Genomic DNA, 18,780 nt, shown 5'->3' on the forward strand with positions numbered 1-18,780 from the left:
GTGTAATTTTAATCCACTGGTATCTAACTCATTAACACAAACAATCAGTTCAGTAGAGCTTTATACAATCGCCGCATAACCCATAATATTAAAAAGGAGATACATATAATAGATTCTTCTCATAAACTCATAAACTGGCCAATGACTGATGCTTCGCACACGGCACTACTGAAAGCCACTTATAATAATCTCATAACCTCAAACTGTCAAGTAAAACCCATTGTCTTTCCTACTTCATTCTAAGCTTTTTCTGTAATATCTTTTACAGGAATATTTTGGCAACCTGTAATTATATAGGCAGGAGTATTTCTCAACATCTGCCACATTTTTTTTAATTAAAAATCAGTTCGCCTATCTTTATCTTTCGATGTATTGACTTGTTATTGCATGTTCAGTTCAATTCAGTGCTACCAATTTTGGTAAGAAAATATGATTTTTCATCGAATCTACTGATATTGGTATCATTGTTTTATGGGTGACTGGAAACTGAGAGACTGGGAGACCAGCATGTCGCGTCTCTTCGGTTTCGGTCGCAAACGTTTTGAAACTGAGAGATTCCTTTCTTGCCGTCAATGAGCTGCCATTGAAATACATTAGTTAGATACTGGCTGGAATTTTAGTTTCAGTCGCGTCTTTTTTGAGTATTCTCGTGAGCGGATGGCCTTAGTAAAACTAGTCACTACAGATGTCTCTTTCATCCAGCTTACCGTCTATTTCTCAACCTTGGGTCGAAGCGAATCAAAATTGTGAATGAGACCCAGGTATCACTTCAATTAAATAACTCTTTTTACAAACTTGCTTTATATGTATCACAATTCTAGTGACGCAATGGACACGGGAGTCGTGTATATGTGGCTGTTACAATGTATGCAACTTAAAACCCAACAGTGTGTTGTTGATATCCATGTTCAATATATAGAATGTGTAAAAACAGGCATACTTAAATGGTAAATGTTATTGACCGTTCTCCAAAACAATATAACTACATGATTTTATTAATATTAAATGGTAAAAGGCACAGCTATTTTTATAAAACTGACAATGTAATATTTTTCCATGAAGTAGCTACTGTACAAGGTGCGTAAAAAGCTGCTTAACTTTTAGTATGGAAAATCTAAGTATTCAATCATAATATGTCATTCATTCAATTATAATATTATAAACTGAGTATATAAAAAAAAGTGCAGAAACATAATATATAATTCTGTGTGCAAAATAGTTGATATCATGGGTATTTTGCAAATAAGCATTAAGTCAAAAATACTAGTTTTGAGATAATCGAGTTTGAAAGTTTGGACGGTCTTAACTTTTTTTATATATATAAAAGGCAAATTCTTTTCTGCAATATTGCTTTGAGTATGACTTAGTGCAGTTTCGCACGCAGAATTTTGTGAATATAGCCTGAGAATGAGAGAAGCAAATTCACTAAGTCCATTTAGTGCTTTTTCTCTGAATAGATGTATGTCTTTTTGACTTATAACATAAATTATCTTCGCCAGTTTTATAGATATGACTGTGTGTGTTTTTGTAGACTATAGAGCGTACTCTTAATAAGATTACCTCATCATTAAGTCAAAACAGCAAAATTTTGACTTAGTGCTTTTTCGCAGAATACCCACGATATGATGAGAAATATTAAATGAGAAAAGGGATGAGTCTAATCAACGACTCTGTAATACGAAATTCCACACAGAAACATAGTAGTTCCCGTACAAAGTTGTCCAAAATGCAATGTTTTTTGGCTCTCCTAAAAATTGGTGATTTCAGACTTGTCCCCCTTTTTCTTTCGCATACAGAATTATATGTGATTAAAAAGAATGGTGCTATAAAGTTTTCTAAATTTTTTATAAAAATAATAAGATATTTTTATTGCTAGATAACATAATATTTTATATAAATATCGAAATGGTAAAAAGAATTTATCATTGGTAATTAATAATAGCCAAGATTTTCAAATAGTTCCCAGAATTATATGTAATTTAATGTAATAGTCATATTGCATACTGTAATGTGATTTTTAAAACCTTATTGCTTACAGATTTTCTTTTTCTTCTTCTCTTCAGCCATATTGGCCCTTAGTTGGAGCATATGGATACCACACAGCCCCTCCAAGGATCGCTCCAGGTCAAACTAGCATCCCATATCTCTGCCGTATACACTCAATAGATAGTATTTAGCGGCCTTACAAGCCACCGAAATCCGGTCGGCTTGAAGAACAGGCAAGCCAGGTTGATGTTCGCTTATTTCCTCGTTACTCCTAAAGTCATACCACCGCACACCCAATATCTGTCGCAAACATCTGTTTTCGAAGCTCAGTATACGGTTGCTCTGAACCTTCATAAGGTGCCATGATTCGCTACATATTACAGACTCAATAAGGAGGTTTCGTAATATACTTTCTTACGATGAACAGTTATTAGCCATTCACTCAACGTATCGGACTTGTGTTCTGAATTGGATAATACTGTGGGATTTAAACCATCGCCCTCGCATTTAGAGGCATAAAAATATTAAAAAGTCAAGGGGCGCTGTATGAAACACGGTTATACAATAGAGACAATCTAAACACCGTTGTCGGTGATAGTAACCATATACACAATGCTCATCCACATCCTATGTATGGGAAAACATGGTATCTACCAAGGCCTGAACAAAAACGAACCATAAGTGCGAGTGAGAAAGCATTCGGCACGCTTATATCTCTGCAATATGCGTCTACGGCTAAATCAAATATACTTTTTGTACATATCGCTGGTAAATATTAATTTGAATGACTACATTCATTTAAAAACTGCGAGCACGTGTTGCTGAAATTTATTGTTTTTGTGTTCAATTTAACATTTGGTAGCCGTACTGAGAAGCAACATGATGGTATAACGTTTCATACTTAAGTTAATAATAATAAAATTGGGGTTTTACTGTACGTTATACGCAAGAAACACGGCTTCATTTTGCCGAACAATAGCCACTCTCTTTATATTATTACTCTGAAGTATCTACACACCTTAATTTCGCTGTGATATCAGTATACCACCAAAATTTATTGAATCGATTGAGGGAAATTGGATTATTTGAAAATCACAGCTTACAGTCGAGACAAAAAAAATATATTACGTTGTCGAAAGTCCACAATTTGTTTATATACCTAGCGATGATTGTTATGTAATTTGTTCAGTATGTATAATATAGGATGGATTTTACATAAGATAATTTAATTTTTGCCTCGCCTGAAAGTGTCGCATTTTTCAAATAGCCCAGTTAAACTCTAGAGTCCAGATTTATGTTGTGGGCTCACTATAATGTATAACCGTTTCGTTTTTATTTACTACACTCTGTACAGACCTCTCACGCAAGAAGTGTGGAAGACAGTCAGCGTGGTAAGCCTGCTTGGAGCACAGAGCGAGGATCAAAACTCATTTCTAAATCCACCTATATTTGCAACAGAATTCTAGGAACTTTTTGAATTCTAAAATACAATAATAATATATATCTTACAAATTCTCACTAATATTTTCGTTTTGGAAGAATAAGTATATGCCAATAAAATTAAATAAATAAATATTATTTTATAAGAGCAGTCCTATTTGAAGTCATATTTCAATTTCCTAACAGTCATGTACTGTTGTAGTACATCATCGGTTATTTTCGATCTTCTCTCTTGGTATTCGGTAATAATTGGGGTTATGCAGTCTATGGCCGCCTTCTTCAGTTCACCTGTCAGCATTTCACCGGACAGGTAATTCTTCCTAACCTAAAAAAAAGTAAAATAACACATTCAATTCTGAATTGAGCCATATCCGGAAAACGAGCGTTATCGCGATAACGATGTTTTTTCTAAATCGGTTTAAATTACGCGGCATACACATATCGATACACCAGTTCAATAGGGGAACAACTCATAAAACCTTGTTCCGAGATAATGGCGTTTGAATTTTTTGCAGTAATTATTATTTTAATTTTAAAGCCTTGATTTCGATGAAAGTGTACATTTTTTTGTATATGATTTAGTGGAATTCATCAATGCACAATGAAATTGTACATTTTAATAACGAATTAACAAATAAATTTGATTATATAATGGAATTACTGATTAATCTTAGAAAGGATTATTCGATTTTATGACACATTGAAGAAATTTTTAATTTTTTTTTTGCTGAATTATAAAGAGAAGACCTTTCTACATCAAACGGCATTCTTAACTCAAAACCTTTAAATTTTGAGTTGTTCCCCCATGCACTCACCGAATATTACTTTGATATTCTAACAATAGGTGGCAGTAGACAGTCCAAACTGACCAGGGGCTGCATGCTGTTCCGTCCGTTCATCCGTATACCATAATATCTATGCCGTACACGACATACAGTCCAACCAACTTATCTGAATAATGGTCAAAAATGGAACTACTAGAACCCATATGGACGTCATATTGAATACGCCATTTCAATGTTAAAATCTGTCCAGTTGCGAATCTTGATTGGGTAGTTTTCGATTGTAGTTCCCCCATCAATTCTTCAGATAAGTTTGCGGCACTGTACACACAATTCGTGCTTACAAACGTTCACGGCATTTCCATTTCGGGGGCTTAGGGTGACAAGGGCGAAACTACAAAAATCACTTTGAGTTAAGTATTGAACTGACATCAGAAAAATCACTTTTATTAGTGACACAAAATGAAACTCCTACGATAAATTGTTTCAAAGTTAAGTAGGAGTGTAACTACAAATGAAAAAAAATGTTTAAAGACACAAGAACGAAACGCCTCTTACGCCATCGCTAGCATCATTCAGTGTAAAGCGGTGTAAGGGTAACACTGGCGAAAGTGTAGTTTCGTCTTTGTGTCTCTGAAATTATTTTCCTCTACGGTTCACAATGGTGTTATTCTAATTCATTGCACAAGGTGTACAGCATATATGACCTAACAGTAATGTGTTGGCTTATAATGTCGTATTTCAATGTATAATAGTATGTACCTAATAAGTTGAGCAAGTGACATCCATTTCTCATAAAAACAAAATCTCTTAATACAACCTCCACTGTGTGCAAGTCCATAATATCGCCTCTGTTCTGGCAGAACACGCTAACTGGAGAATACTAGTTTTGAGTAATTTGACTTTAAAACGTTGTTAAAATGTTTGAAATGGTCTATCATGTGAGTTTATTAAGTAATCGTAAAAAGGATGTCTTTAAAATAAAGACAGTTTATTTATTAAGAAGGTTTCCATACGGTAAAGTTTGAAATAAGGAACATTTTGGTATAACTAACTCAATATGTCATTTTTTCGAATTAGTGGCTTCTGCCAGAACAGTGACGATATGATCCTCTTAGGAAATAACATGGTGAAGTAAGTATCTATTATTTTCTATGAATGTAATAATTTTTCAAATGTTGTAGGTATATACCTCAGCCAATTTGTCATCGTCTTCTAAGAAAAATGAGAGATACTGATAAGAGATGTCCACGTCAGGGTTTCCTCCTTTTAGTCTATGTTCCTCCACAGTTGGTTGTCCCCCGGAGAAAGCGTGTTTGTTGATCTGTCAAATAAATGAAATGTTAATAAAACCTAGATTTACAAAATATATGACTTGCCAAATTTTTATGAGAGGCAAATACAAGTAGGCATACTCTCCTTTCGTCTGGTTAACTTCCACAAGGCATCATTTCAATTAGAGACATTAGTATATCTACTAAATACCAACAAAGAAGTCCACATGGTTGGATATCCGATAAACGTATTTATTTGCAGAGATTTGACCATTATAATAAAAAACCATTTCAAATGCAATCTGCAAACCAGCTAACTGCATTTGGGAAAATTGTTCAGGAAATAGAAAAACCTAATAGTTTAACTACCGAGCAGAATTTAACAATTCAAAAAATACACTTGTTAACATTTTTATTTACAAATAAGCTGCACTATGAATTAATACTCTATTTTAGCTTCCCGTTTATACATAAATAAAATTTATACAAAGAGCGGAGTTGTTCTTTTGGGAGTCTCGTTGTTGACGGGACAAGACCGCTGTGTTTGGGGATGACCAGGAGGTGTAGATGGAGAGTCGTCAGGAGAGATGAGAAGTCAATATTTGGTGGTGGATGCAGAAGCGAGTTTTATTTGCAGCGTAAACAGTTGGTACAAGAGTTTGTTACAAGAGCATTAAGTTACAATACTTATGATATTGTCCCGAGGTCTGTACTCATGGGACAGGAGCGACTTACGCGAACCTTACTGATCAGACGGAGATTATGATTGATACTAATAGGTATTTAGACTATTCGGTAAATTGCGAATCATTGTTGATGAAGTTTGCTATTGAGAAATCTGCTGGCCTCTGCATTATTGCACTTCCATGTCACGCGTGCAGAATATGCTGATTGTAGATGCGAGGATTGTGCGATAGTATAAATGACTTGCTAATTCTTACACTGTCAAAATAATGCTAACAAGGCCTGAGGTCATTGACCACTACAGTTCCATTTATGATATTGGACATTTGGAACCTGCAGTTTGGCTGTTTTGTGTGAAGATTGATGACGCATTTATTTATAGGTTTAGGAAAGTTTTGTGTGAGCATCGAACACATGCTTTATAACATAACGCCATCAAAATCTGATTTTTGGTGAAAAGTGGAGTTAGCTGGTTTGCAGATTAAGCAGTCGATATGTACAATTTTTACAGTTACATATTATGTGGTAACATTTGTTTAAAATACAGAAAAGGTGACTGAATAAGGCGTGTTTCTCCACACCCTTAAATAAAAATAATACCAAAATCAATTTATATCTTAAATATTATATTTCTAACATAGTGGCGAACCTACCGGCAAAAAAATGAACTACACCGCGGCCTATTTTTAAGACCTGTCAAATAGTAGTATAAGGAGATATGAGAGAGGAGAAATAGGAGAGAGAGTCAGACACTTTTACGTGTAAACAGTTATTGTCAGTAAACCCATGCACGTGTACAAGCGCTATAATGCTTTATTAAGTTGGTAACTATAGGAATATGGGTAATCGCAGTGCAATACATACCTTGTTCTTAATTTGTTTCGGTGTATCGTTCAGGAAAATGGAAGCATTGACATCGCTGGCGGACATTTTTGTTTGCGCCCCCTGCAGCGCTGGTAAGAACGTGGAATGCAAAAGTGCCGGTTTCGGGAACTTCAATCTGGCCGACACGTCACGGGTCATTCTGAAGTAAGGGTCCTGGTCGATGGCACAAGGAATCAGGACTGGCAACTGGAAAAAACAAGTCATTAGATTAATCATATATCACTGCAGGACATCAAGAGAGGTAAATTTACAGCATCAAGGCTGAATATAATCAGCACGAGGCACTGATTTACGTGTTACGATGATAGTGCTAGTTCGAATGCAATGCGGTAACCTGTTCACAGTAATTGAAGATTTTCAATTGAATATTACCATTTTACAACAATCATCACTTTCAGATTTACTATATTGCTTTCCAAAAATAAACAACAACGAGCATTACGATCGAAGTTCACAGCTTCGTGCACCGGCTTGAATTTAGTCAGTCTTGTAACGGCACAGACAATAATTGACCACAAATGATATATTTCAATTTCACCATTTCTTTGTTAACTTTATGATTGCTGCATTATACAATAATCAATAAGAAGAAAAATTCACTATATCGGAAGAAACACTCCCATATCGTCACCTCAATACTACGGCTAGATAACTCGGATTTGGTCATTGTAATAATACAGTTCCCATTAACTCCTGACTTACATAGTTTTATCATTTTGTAGAGAAGGAAATGTAGAATCATATTCAATAGCTATCTCAAAAACAGTGAAAATCAAGTTATCTGGTTGTAGTATTGAGGTGACGATATGATTAAATGTTATTTGTAGCGGAAACATAGTGTTTATAAAACGATAATAATTATTTTCTGAAAATACATAATTCTGAAAATGGTAGCATAGTGGTAACGCACAGGGCGCAAAACCCAAGAGACGTAGGTTCGATTCCTGCTGGGTGTCTTACTTTTTTCGAAAAAAATTTTTCTATTGGCTATATTTTCTCATGAGTGTTTTCAGAATTATGTATGTTCAATAATTAGAATGGTACATTCTTAAATCTTGTGAATAATTCTTTGAATAAAAGAAACAGTTTTTTTTTCTGATTGTCATGACAATTACTTTTCTCAAATACCACAGTCGCTGGAGCAACACTCAATTTGATGCGAAATGTCTGGGACTCACGGCTATACTCAGTTTAAACCAAATACTGCCTGTTCGACGCTTGCTAGGGAGCCGCAAGACTGGAGTGTGACAGAAATTCTCTATATGCTTTGATTAAGGAGCGAACAGACAGAGAAGAGCCATAAAAAAATATTATATTACCTTTTGTGTTTTAAATATGGCCGGGAAACTTGTCGAGAAGGCTGGAGCAGCTTGGATTGTGGGGAAGGTAATTTTTCCAACGACATCTGAGTCTCCGAAACCGAAGATTCCTTTCACTTGATTGAATGTCACACATTTCTGTATCCTCACCATATTTCTGTAAAATTCTGGACACTGCCTAAAAATCAAGGTTCAAGTCAGTCACCCATAATAATTTTATTTTATCATTAATTGAATGTAAAGTTTGGTCTTTTCTTTTTTTTCCCTATCAAGCACTTTATTAGCGTAGCAAGATTTGGTTTTTCTACTGTAATATGATTGAAAATACTTTTTGCTCTTTATTATATCCTGTTCTTTTAACGTATTTTCTAATAATATGAAAAAAGTGCCATTACGCTTGTCAGTCATTAGCATTATTGTACTCTGTGCAAACTAAAGCTAAAAATGGTAATTAATTAAATGACCTATAACAGTCATGCACAACATATTTGAAACAGGACCAATTTATCCATTTTCTCATTTTTCACGGGCCGCAGTGAGTAAAAGTGTTGAAAAATAACAATATATTATACTAGACGAGACATATATTTTACTATTTTAAATTTAATAGTTACATATCGTCACCGTTCAGGCAAAAGTCACCAACCCGCAAAAAGTCAGTTTTGAGTTGAGTATGTCATCCGAAACGTAAAATTATGTTCTTTAAGTTGCTAAAGTCACCACGGTACATTAGTTAGTAAAATGTTGCTTAAATCCGAATTATTTGATTTTCCCTGAATAACTTTCGATAAAATCTTAACAAGCATAAGTCATTATAAGCGGATAGACATTATTAACACTATAAAAAATAAATCCTTCGTTATAAACATAGAAGCAAAAGCCACTAAACTATGAATGGTGACTTTTACTTTACAGGCAACAATAACTAAACAGGAATAGTTACTTTAGCTTGTCATAATAAGATCGCTTTGGTCCAGATTATTAACAAGCAAAAGTCACCAAACCACATTTCAGCCATCTTGCCTCCTTCAAAACTTTTCAGATGTATTAATTAGCATCAAAAAGCAAAAGTAACCTAAATAACTTATTCATAAGACATGAAAAAATTATGTAATGTAGATAAAACCTTAAAAACATTAAAATCTGATATTTCCTTCATCTCCAAACTTTTAAATTACGATATCTCGAAATGATGTTTTTTGGGTTGGTGAGTTTTGCCTGAACGGTGACGATATTATCAGCTACTCCAATCACTCTCCAGTCTGCATTAATACACACATATATATTTGCACAATAAAACTTAGTAGCTGTATAGGAAATTAGAGTTTTGTCATATTCAATGAAAAATTTGGTGATTGAAGTACTTGTTATTTTGGCCGCGATTTGTGGATCACTGACCTATAACCTTCTTAATATTTTATTGTAAACCTGCACGGCTGTTTTTTCAACGACCAATGTAGTGACGACTTGCATTAAATTATGTGTTTTTTGTGAATAACAATTAAAACATAGAGAAAATCAATTATTAACAATAATTTGCCTGGATTTGCATGTGCGAGGCCTCTTACTGTAATACGGTTTTCTGGCTGAAGAAATTATTATCTGTAATATAACTTACCCAATATATGTCAAGTCGTTAAATATAAATGTTCTATCTAAGTCGAAACCAACGGCGATAATATCTTTTGCGTTATCCAAGGCCATCTTCATGGCAGTCTCGATGGTCATGTCTTTCCAAAGAGCTTTTTCATCATCCGTCAACTGGATGACCAGAGGAACATCAAATACTTCTTGCAGCCACCTGAAAATAACAAGAATAAAGGTTTAATCACTATCTCGAGGCACAGTGGTTGTTAGCAAATGACTTAACTCCTACATTTTGGATGATGTAATATCTAGAAGGAAAGATATTATCACCGGCCTTCTGCGCGCTCTGAAGCGGAGACAGGCCGTGATAACGTCAAGGTCAAAGCGGGGGTGGGGGACAGAAACGCACGGGGTATTTGGTCAAGTCTGGTTTATTTCATCGTATTGCAGGGTAGTCGTTACAGATACGATAGGTACAGGTTATTGTCGTCGTTGGCGGTCGGTTGGTAATTGGCGGGCTGCAACGTGGTGTCGCGGGCTTGGCTGCTGGGGCTTCGCATCCGAGGCGATGCTCGCTGTCCGATGGGAGGTAGGGTCGGGGCTTGCGGCTTGGCGTGCTGCCGATGTCAGATGTGGTCTTTTTGGCGGGCTGTCCGGAATGCTGGCTTGGCTTCGCGTCCGAGGCGAGCGAAGGCGAGAAGAGATTTTGCGGTTGATGCTGTTGGTTCGGCGGTTGATGTAAGAGACGCGAGTCAGTGCTTGCGGCGTGGCGATCTGCCGATGTCAGATGTGGTCTTTTTGGCTGGCTGTAACGTGGTGTCGCGGCTGGGCTGCTGATTGATGCTTGGCATCCGAGGCGAGTCAGTGCTTGCGGCGTGGCGATCTGCCGATGTCAGATGTGGTCTTTTTGGCGGGCTGTCCGGAATGCTGGCTTGGCTTCGCGTCCGAGGCGAGCAAAGGCGAGAAGAGATTTTTCGGTCGATGCTGTTGGTTCGGCGGTTGATGTAAGAGAGAGCTTTTTGCGCGCGTTCAACTGACAGGCGGCGTCATGTTCATCCGTCGGTCGGGAACCTCTCTGTTTTACCGACGGATTGACTAGTGGCGGCGCGAGCGGCCGTTTTTGATAGACCGCGTCTGTTTTGGCAGGAGTTTGACGATTTGAATTTCAAGGAGACGGGGTCCGCTCGGCCGAGGGTTGCGATCACCACGAAGAGTGGACGTAGGCTGTGGTATTTTGGGAAATATGATGGTTCGGTCCGCCCTTTGAGGTAGTCTCCTGTGGGAGATTTCCATCTGGTATCAAACGACCTCTCCGGGAAACGACCGAACCGTCGTCTTTTCTATCAGCCTACCGTCGCTTGTCCTTGGGGCCGGTTCACCTCTGTGCGGCTTTGACGCGTCCGATGGTCTTGGCGTGCTTGAGGCTCTTTCGTGTCAAAACTGCTGAGGTTTCCACTTCCACATGGTGGTTTCCTCGAATCGACCAGCTCATCGCATCCTTGGGCCGTCGAAGAGTGAGGTGGGACCTGTTGCGCCTGCTAGTCGCCGCCATTGTGTGACTAGAGACCAGGGCACCAATCTCAGCTTCCTCGTGAGGTTTTCGCGGAGGTGTCAGACATGTCAGTTAGGGACACTCCGTGATAGCGCCGGTTCCAAGAATAGACGTCTGGTGATGGGGTCTGGTGTTGGAAGTGGGACCTTGAGTTCTTGAGCGTCGTCTTCTCGCACGTCCAAGGCGTCGAAGCGGTTTGGCCATAGGTGTCGTAGTTTTAAGGCGGGCGTGACATCCTCGCTGGCGTCGGATGTTTGTCGATTAATGCTGGGGGTCTTGCTGTGTCCCTGGAATCTTGGCTTCCGCTTCAGTCTTCTTGGTCCCTCAGGTTGCAGATCCGATGTAGCCTTGGGCCGTCGGCGATTGAGGCGGTGTCTGATGTATCTGCTGGTCACCGCCGGTTGGGCAACCAGAGACCAGGCGACCAACCTCGGTCTGCCGTAAGGTATATCACGAAGGTGCCGGGCGTCGCGCCGGGGCACTCCGTGATAACGCCGGTGCCAAATGGTAAGCGGCTGGTTATGGGGTTTGGTACTGAAGCTTGACCTTGGGTCTTTGCGAGGAGTGTCGTCTTCCAGTGCGTTAAGACTCGCTAGGCTTGATAAGGCTAGTGGTTATGCTAGGCGAGACATCCGCGCTGGTGGCAGATGTTTCGCCTGGGTTTGAGGTACGAGCGCCGTTGGCTGGCACCTCGCTGTGCTGGGTGACGTCGGTCACGAAGAGCGTCGGCGTCGGTAGCCGGGGCATCTCTGTGTAGCGTCGCGACGCCGTTGGCCATGACATCTTACGTATTCCTCCGTGGGCCAGGGTCGACGGATGATACCGCTGGTCGGAGGAACATAACGATGCTGCTGTCACGTCTTGCGATGGAGCCGATGTCCATGCTGATTTGCTATCCAGGCTGTTGCTTCTGTCAGGCGCCACTGGTGTGCTGAATTCCAGGTTTCGGGACCACGCGGTTTTTTGCGCGGCCCCCCAGCAGTGTCTGGCTATGCTTTCCACATCGAATGAACTTGCGGGAGTACGTTCCGCACGATCTCGTGTGTCATTTCCACTGCGAGGAACGTATCGCCGCGTGTCTCGATGTTGCGTTTGCACGCGCGAAACAAGGTCAATTTGACATTGTAAATACCGGCCGTGTGTTTCTCCCCCGGTAGAGTGAGTACTCGCAAATGTCACTGTTTGAGGAAGTTCACAGTTGTACTCACTCTGCTGGCGTATCTCAGGGTCGATGCTGGCTCCGGTGGACACAATCCTGCCCACAAGCCCCACGTTGACGGCGATCAACTTATCCCCGGCCTTCTGCGCGCTCTGAAGCGGAGATGGCAGGCCGTGATAACGTCAAGGTCAAAGCGGGGGTGGGGGACAGAAACGCACGGGGTATTTGGTCAAGGCTGGTTTATTTCATCGTATTGCAGGGTAGTCGTTACAGATACGATAGGTACAGGTTATTGTCGTCGTTGGCGGTCGGTTGGTAATTGGCGGGCTGCAACGTGGTGTCGCGGGCTTGGCTGCTGGGGCTTCGCATCCGAGGCGATGCTCGCTGTCCGATGGGAGGTAGGGTCGGGGCTTGCGGCTTGGCGTGCTGCCGATGTCAGATGTGGTCTTTTTGGCGGGCTGTCCGGAATGCTGGCTTGGCTTCGCGTCCGAGGCGAGCGAAGGCGAGAAGAGATTTTGCGGTTGATGCTGTTGGTTCGGCGGTTGATGTAAGAGACGCGAGTCAGTGCTTGCGGCGTGGCGATCTGCCGATGTCAGATGTGGTCTTTTTGGCGGGCTATAACGTGGTGTCGCGGCTGGGCTGCTGATTGATGCTTGGCATCCGAGGCGAGTCAGTGCTTGCGGCGTGGCGATCTGCCGATGTCAGATGTGGTCTTTTTGGCGGGCTGTCCGGAATGCTGGCTTGGCTTCGCGTCCGAGGCGAGCGAAGGCGAGAAGAGATTTTGCGGTTGATGCTGTTGGTTCGGCGGTTGATGTAAGAGACGCGAGTCAGTGCTTGCGGCGTGGCGATCTGCCGATGTCAGATGTGGTCTTTTTGGCGGGCTGTCCGGAATGCTGGCTTGGCTTCGCGTCCGAGGCGAGCAAAGGCGAGAAGAGATTTTTCGGTCGATGCTGTTGGTTCGGCGGTTGATGTAAGAGAGAGCTTTTTGCGCGCGTTCAACTGACAGGCGGCGTCATGTTCATCCGTCGGTCGGGAACCTCTCTGTTTTACCGACGGATTGACTAGTGGCGGCGCGAGCGGCCGTTTTTGATAGACCGCGTCTGTTTTGGCAGGAGTTTGACGATTTGAATTTCAAGGAGACGGGTTCCGCTCGGCCGAGGGTTGCGATCACCGCGAAGAGTGGACGTAGTCTGTGGTATTTTGGGAAATATGATGGTTCGGTCCGCCCTTTGAGGTAGTCTCCTGTGGGAGATTTCCATCTGGTATCAATATGATATTAAAAACCCCATGCTTTCGATTTGAATACGTATATATGCCAAGTTTATAACATTATGCATTAAAAATATCACCAGACTACAAGTGAAATCCAATCCCACCATATCGCTACCATGTTGCTTTAATCCATGCACTTATTATAAAATATTCGTTTGATGTCAACAATCTTACGAATTAAAAGAAGAAAATAAAAATATGTATTATCAGTTTCACAGGTCTTCAATGATGATTATTGGTTTTGTCCATTTTTTTTTAATGTCTCAAAAATGATAAAAATATATAACATAACATAATATCAGCCTCCTAGGGTCAAAGAAATGTATCTCAATTTTTAGCGATTTTGAGGTAAAAAAATCACAAAGACAGTTCAAACATTTTCTCATTAGTGTAAGTGGAATATATATTTACTTGTGTAGCCCACACAGCCTCCTGTAAAGTAGAGAAAAATGAGATATGTACATTTCTTTGACCCTAAGCCCAGTCGCACATTGAAAATCGTCTTGACTGGGATAATAGTCATATATCAAAACTGAGCGCAACATGCAACTGTCATATGTGCGTATAGGCAAGACCGTGGGAGGACAGTGACGTCACTCGGCAAGCTAAAATGAATGACGAAGTGCGACATTTCCGGACATTGCATGTCAGGTGAAAATACTTGCATGTGCCTCCAGAATTTTTTTTTCAAACTAAAATGTTTTTTTCCAGCAGTGTGCGAAGGTCCATAAGATAACGTGTGTTATATGAATAACGATGACACCAAATCGACATATTTGACACGTTGCAGACAAGACGAGTTTAGATGTGAGAGCCGGCTGTGAGCCGTTTCACATGAGACGCTGCATTTACACATAAATGGATGGGCACGTTCAGACGGAGACACTAGTGTGTTGCGTTTATTTATATGTACACCAGTGTCTCGTGTCAAACGTCTCTAAGGAGCTGATATATAAGTGGTTACCAAGTACAAAAGTTAAAAATAATATTGCCAGCTGAAAAAATGTAAATACTTACTTTGTGAATAAGAACGGAATCAAATGACCAAGATGCATAGAATCCGACGAAGGTCCTCGACCGGTGTAGAGATAAAATGGCTTCCCGGCCTCATGCAAATTCAAAATGGTGTGCATGTCTCTATGAGAGAAGAACACGCCACGCTTCAGCAAATGGTGGGCTAAAAACATCAATAATATCAATCTTCATTTACCTCAATTCATAAATAAACTATTCTGAAAGGTATTTCAACAATGGCATCTAGAAGACTGCATTTTGGATATTATAACAAACGAAAAGAATAACAATACACACTGAGACAATGATCAATGCATTATGATATTTTGTTCTATGCCCACTCCTTAACGGCCCACGTGCTCGTCGTAGGTCAAAATTGAGTTTTTATTGTATTTTCAAACCATGATCCTGGACACTCCTTAAACGTTGTATATAATCTATTTATATAATTTTGAAGCCTTATTATCCTTTATAGTTATTTTAAACATTTGATGACTGCATAAAGTATTTTTGTTACATAAAATAGTATTCTTTTATGCCAGCGCTCCATTGGCGAGCCAAAAGTCCGAGGACAATAAATCGTCCGATTTGTCTATGCTCTGCTACTGATCAATGAACGAATAAAAAAGTCGAGCTGTCAAAAGTCGAAAATTGCGATTATCGTAATGTCTTCTGAAAACCCTATAATTTTGTGTTATTTATATGTAGACTTGCGTAAAATAATATAGCAGTGAAAACAACACAAGATTTACGTTTTATTTTATGAATTTCATAAATACAAATAAAAAAATAATTGGTAAATCTCTCATTTTATAATGTGTAAATTAACAAATAAATCAATGAAAATGTTTAAAACAATTACAGATTTTTTTGCGGTCCGAATGATTGCGTATTAATGTCAAATCGAATTTGCATTGCGATCGACGGACGAAGTCTGGCAACTCGGAGGTAAAATATCAAACATGTTTGAAATCCAACGAGCCTGGTCTGCGGATTAAAAAGTCCGCAGACCTGGGGTGCTCCACGCGAAAAAAAAGTCCGAAGACTGTAAATCGTCTGACTTGCGTGCCAATGGAGCGCTGGCATTAAACCTCTCGCTCTAATGTTTTACAATATAGTCATATTTCAGTACATAACTGTGCAGTGGTGTTAAGATTTTTTACATTTTTTAATTTTTAAACGCATTTATTAAACCATTAGTATAATTTATTACGAGATAATTTTTGTAAAATATTCACGATAAAAAATTATATTGATAATCTCTGTGATCCCAAATTTGACAAGAATTAGGCATTTTACTATTCAAAAAATCGGCAAGATTAACACATTTGAAGATGATTCTAAAGATACTTATTATAAGCTATGTCTTTGACCATTCAAGTGTGATAAACATCTTATGAATAATGATTGCTTTATAATAATTATTGACCTAAGAAGTAGGTAGTGTTTTTTTGAAATACGCCATTTCTTTTGATATTCCCCAGTGGTTAAGCTACAACATACGGCCGTAGCCATAAATTGACAAACTATAATTGAAGTAGGGAGTAAAATGATATTGACGCGCGTGTTTGAACATGTACCGTTTAAAAAAAAAATAAAAAAAAATTCGGTTAGGTACATGTTCAAACACGCGCGTTAACATAATTTTACTCCCTACTTTAATTATAGTTTGTCAATTTATGGCTACGGCCGTATGTTGTAGCTTAACCACTAGGGAATGACAAAAGAAATGGCGTATTTCAAAAAAACACTACCTTATTCTTAGGTCAATAATTATTATAAAGCAATCATTATTCATAAGATGTTTATCACACTTGAATGGTCAAAGACATAGCTTATAATAAGTATCTTTAGAATCATCTTCAAATGAGTTAATCTTGCCGATTTTTTGAATAATAAAATGCCTAATTCTTGACAAATTTGGGATCACAGAGATTATCAATATAATTTTTTATCGTGAATATTTTACAAAAATTTTCTCGTAATAAATTATACTAATGGTTTCATAAATGCGTTTAAAAATTAATAAATGTAAAAAATCTTACCACTGCACAGTTATGTACTGAAATATGACTATATTCTAAAACATTAGAGCGAGAGGTTTAAAAGAATACTATTTTATGTAACAAAAATACTTTATGCAGTCATCAAAAAATGTTTAAAATAACTATAAAGGATAATAAGGCTTCAAAATTATATAAATAGATTATCTACAACGTTAAAGGAGTGTCCAGGATCATGGTTTGAAAATACAATAAAAACTCAATTTTGACCTTCGACGAGCATGTCCCCCCTTAATAAAAACAACAACATGTGCCACCTCCAAGAAACCCTGTCACCCGCCAGCTGTTTTTGCATTTTCCCAGGTCATGCTAGGAATCTGTAGATAAACACCCTGTGAACGCCAGAATGCAGTTAATTTGAGGAAAAGCCATGGTAAGTTGAAAATCTGACCGAGCCAGATCATGGCCCCCACAAGGGGGGGCTGAAAGGGCTCTAGCCTGGGGGCAGGTCGACCAGTTAAGTAAGAACAACACACACCAAAAATTTTGCTCTATTAGTAAAAAAAGTTGTCTGCAGCGTTATTTTCCTTGAAGATTATTAACATTTTAAAATATGTGGCGGTGCGATGCAATTTCATATGGTATGATGATCGATATAATTAAATGACAATTCATGTGTAAAATTTTATTTTATAATTATTTGAAGTGTTTCCTGATTTACAAAATGGTTATTTATCTAATATGGTGAAGGGTTACATGATAATGATACCACAAAAGAAGGTCGCGATCAGTGCTTCATAATATGATGATGAGTGCTGACAACTCAATAAATCAACTGGATTTATTTAAAAATCGCTAAGAATACACAGAATAACCTTAACGCTGGGGTTCTGCGGAAACCATTTGAGGAACACTACTTAACTGTCAAAAATCACAATTCCCTCATCTTAGCGATAGGTAGGGGGACCCGCCATACATCCTGGCCTCAGGGCCCCGTTCAGGATATGGGGGCCATGGACAGGATATATTATTTTTTAAGGAAAACAGTTGTCTAAAAACGATTGTTCCTATTTTACAGGAACCAGTTTCTCCTGTGAAGTTTTGCAAGTAGGATCAGCTCAACTCACCTGGCTTTCCGGTGACCTTCTCAAATCGAGCAATGAGTTCATCGTCAACCTTAGTGCTGCCAAACCTCTCTGAAAAAAGAATTATAAAATGATAAGGTTAAGATCTGTTGACACTTGAATTGAAGATAGTATCTTCATGGATATTATTATAAGATATCCTTGCTTACTTATTAGTTTGTCATAGTCAACTCCAGATCCAGATTTACTGGCTACATTCCACGGATCAACTATGTCATCATCTTCTTCAGCCGCTGTTATATTCACGTCCAATTTTTCCATGTTGTTAGTAATACTGTTTTCGTCAGTCATTTCATATAAATATGTATTCAACCGGTTCAAGAAAGGGACTCAACCAGTTTTATCGGCTACACTGATATTTAATTGATCAATATGGATGCACGTGTCAGCAATTTCTCAAATTCGACGATTTTTTCCACTTAACCGCAAGGCGCAAATAATTATCTGTCAGCTTTTAGTGGTTGCCAACTTCAGGACACACTAAACGTCAAAAATAAACGGAATATACGTGAAAGCGTTTGTGCACCGTTATATAATTTTCTGGTTATACTTCGACATATTATTTTCTGAATTGAACAATTTCCCCACGCATTTATATACAATTATTTTTTATAATATTGATTTATATACGGATGTATTATCTTATTTATAATTTACATTTTAAGTTAATTTAAAAAC

At 38.8% G+C, this 18,780-nt stretch overlaps 1 protein-coding gene across 1 annotated transcript; it reads right to left on the bottom strand.

Moving 5' to 3' along the window:
* Window positions 1–2,055: 2,055 nt before the first annotated feature.
* On the bottom strand, window positions 2,056–18,562 carry TrpRS (Tryptophanyl-tRNA synthetase). The gene is made up of 8 exons (XM_085948669.1): window positions 18,252–18,562; window positions 18,085–18,153; window positions 14,958–15,117; window positions 9,989–10,171; window positions 8,371–8,548; window positions 7,031–7,237; window positions 5,401–5,532; window positions 2,056–3,751 (listed from the first exon to the last, which is right to left on the bottom strand). Exons 1-8 carry the CDS (start codon window positions 18,391–18,393, stop codon window positions 3,581–3,583), a joined length of 1,242 nt encoding a protein of 413 aa, XP_085804795.1. The 5' UTR covers window positions 18,394–18,562; the 3' UTR covers window positions 2,056–3,580.
* Window positions 18,563–18,780: the final 218 nt, after the last annotated feature.

This window comes from Rhyacophila brunnea, unplaced genomic scaffold, assembly GCF_057557595.1.
Source record: "Rhyacophila brunnea isolate RB1 unplaced genomic scaffold, BYU_Rbru_1.0 scaffold_20, whole genome shotgun sequence".
Classification (NCBI taxonomy): Eukaryota; Metazoa; Arthropoda; class Insecta; order Trichoptera; family Rhyacophilidae; genus Rhyacophila; species Rhyacophila brunnea.